The sequence below is a fragment of the Rattus norvegicus genome, chromosome 6 (assembly GCF_036323735.1).
Source record: "Rattus norvegicus strain BN/NHsdMcwi chromosome 6, GRCr8, whole genome shotgun sequence".
NCBI lineage: Eukaryota > Metazoa > Chordata > Mammalia > Rodentia > Muridae > Rattus > Rattus norvegicus.
Genome location: NC_086024.1, coordinates 142,268,027 through 142,269,408, shown reverse-complemented (window position 1 = coordinate 142,269,408; position 1,382 = coordinate 142,268,027). Strand labels below are relative to the sequence as shown.

At 39.4% G+C, this 1,382-nt stretch overlaps 1 gene segment (V, D, J or C); it reads left to right on the top strand.

The window, feature by feature from the left end:
* Positions 1 to 439: 439 nt before the first annotated feature.
* Positions 440 to 969, top strand: LOC102547474 (Ig heavy chain V region 1-72-like). The segment is given in 2 exon segments: positions 440 to 558; positions 641 to 969. Coding segments are annotated over 2 exon segments (441 nt in total).
* Positions 970 to 1,382: the final 413 nt, after the last annotated feature.

Below are 1,382 nucleotides of genomic sequence, written 5' to 3'. Positions count from 1 at the left end.
ATATTGTTGGTCATTTGGTTGATATTTTTAGTATATAGCAAATGTTTTAGTATAACACAAATGTTAATTGTATGTTTTGAAAGAAGGCTGTAAATTCTAATAACTTAGCTGTTTTTGAAAGTTGCTATCAGTATTGTCATCCTTTAACCACCTGGAAATCTATCTCTTAACCTTGTCAGAAGAGGGGACACTGTATCAGGAAGCAAATATTTTTAAAGCACAGGCCTTGATGTTACATTCTCAGCCTTAGCACAAGGCTCATCAATGAAGTAAGGGATGGATTTCCTCAGATAGAGTTAGGACTTGGGCCTCAGCAACCTGATTTCTGACCGAGGTGTCCCTTCCCAAGCAGTACTAGCACCTCTTAAATGTACTAGGTCCACATTTCAAATGTATCCTGCTCATGAATATGCAAATTATGTGAATCTATAGTCGCAAATAAAGGGATGTGTACATCCCCCGAAACCATAAGATCACTGTCCTCTCTACAGTCACTGAGTACACAGGACCTCACCATGGGATGGATCTGTATCATCTTTCTTGTGGCAACAGCTACAGGTAAGTGTCTCAGCCTAGCAAATTTGAGGTCTGGTCACATATTCAGCTGACAATGACATCCACTATATTTTTCCCTCCACAGGTGTCCACTCCCAGGTCAACCTACTGCAGTCTAGGGCTGCACTGGTGAAGCCTGGGGCCTCTGTGAAGTTGTCTTGCAAAGCTTCTGGTTATACATTCACTGACTACTATATACACTGGGTGAAGCAGAGTCATGGAAAGAGCCTTGAGTGGATTGGGTATATTAATCCTAACAGTGGTTATACTAACTACAATGAAAAGTTCAAGAGCAAGGCCACATTGACTGTAGACAAATCCACCAATACAGCCTATATGGAGCTTAGCAGATTGACATCTGAGGACTCTGCAACCTATTACTGTACAAGACACAGTGTTATAACCACATCCTGAGCATGTCAGGAACCCTAGAAGAAGGGCAGCAGGCTGCCCTGGGACTGAGAAGACTCATTTCCTATTTTTGTATATCTTTCTAAGAGACCAATTTTGCTTTTGTCATCTCTGCAAAAGGACATCTATAAATTATATAATGTTACTCTATGATGATCCTAGATTAACCAATACTTTGTCAAAATCACTATCATTAACCACCGCCACTGAAATGTTTCTTTAAAAAAAAACAACAGAAAGGGAAATCTGTGATTATGCATCATAAAAATATTTCTGGTCTCTGACAAAACCTAGAACTTTCTTTGGAATAGCTGGGAATAAAATATAATATGAATTTCCAACAGAGAGATGTTGGGTGTGTAGATGGAACTATGTATAAATTTGACCTGTCAAACACCAACGTGTTTTTGGCAATC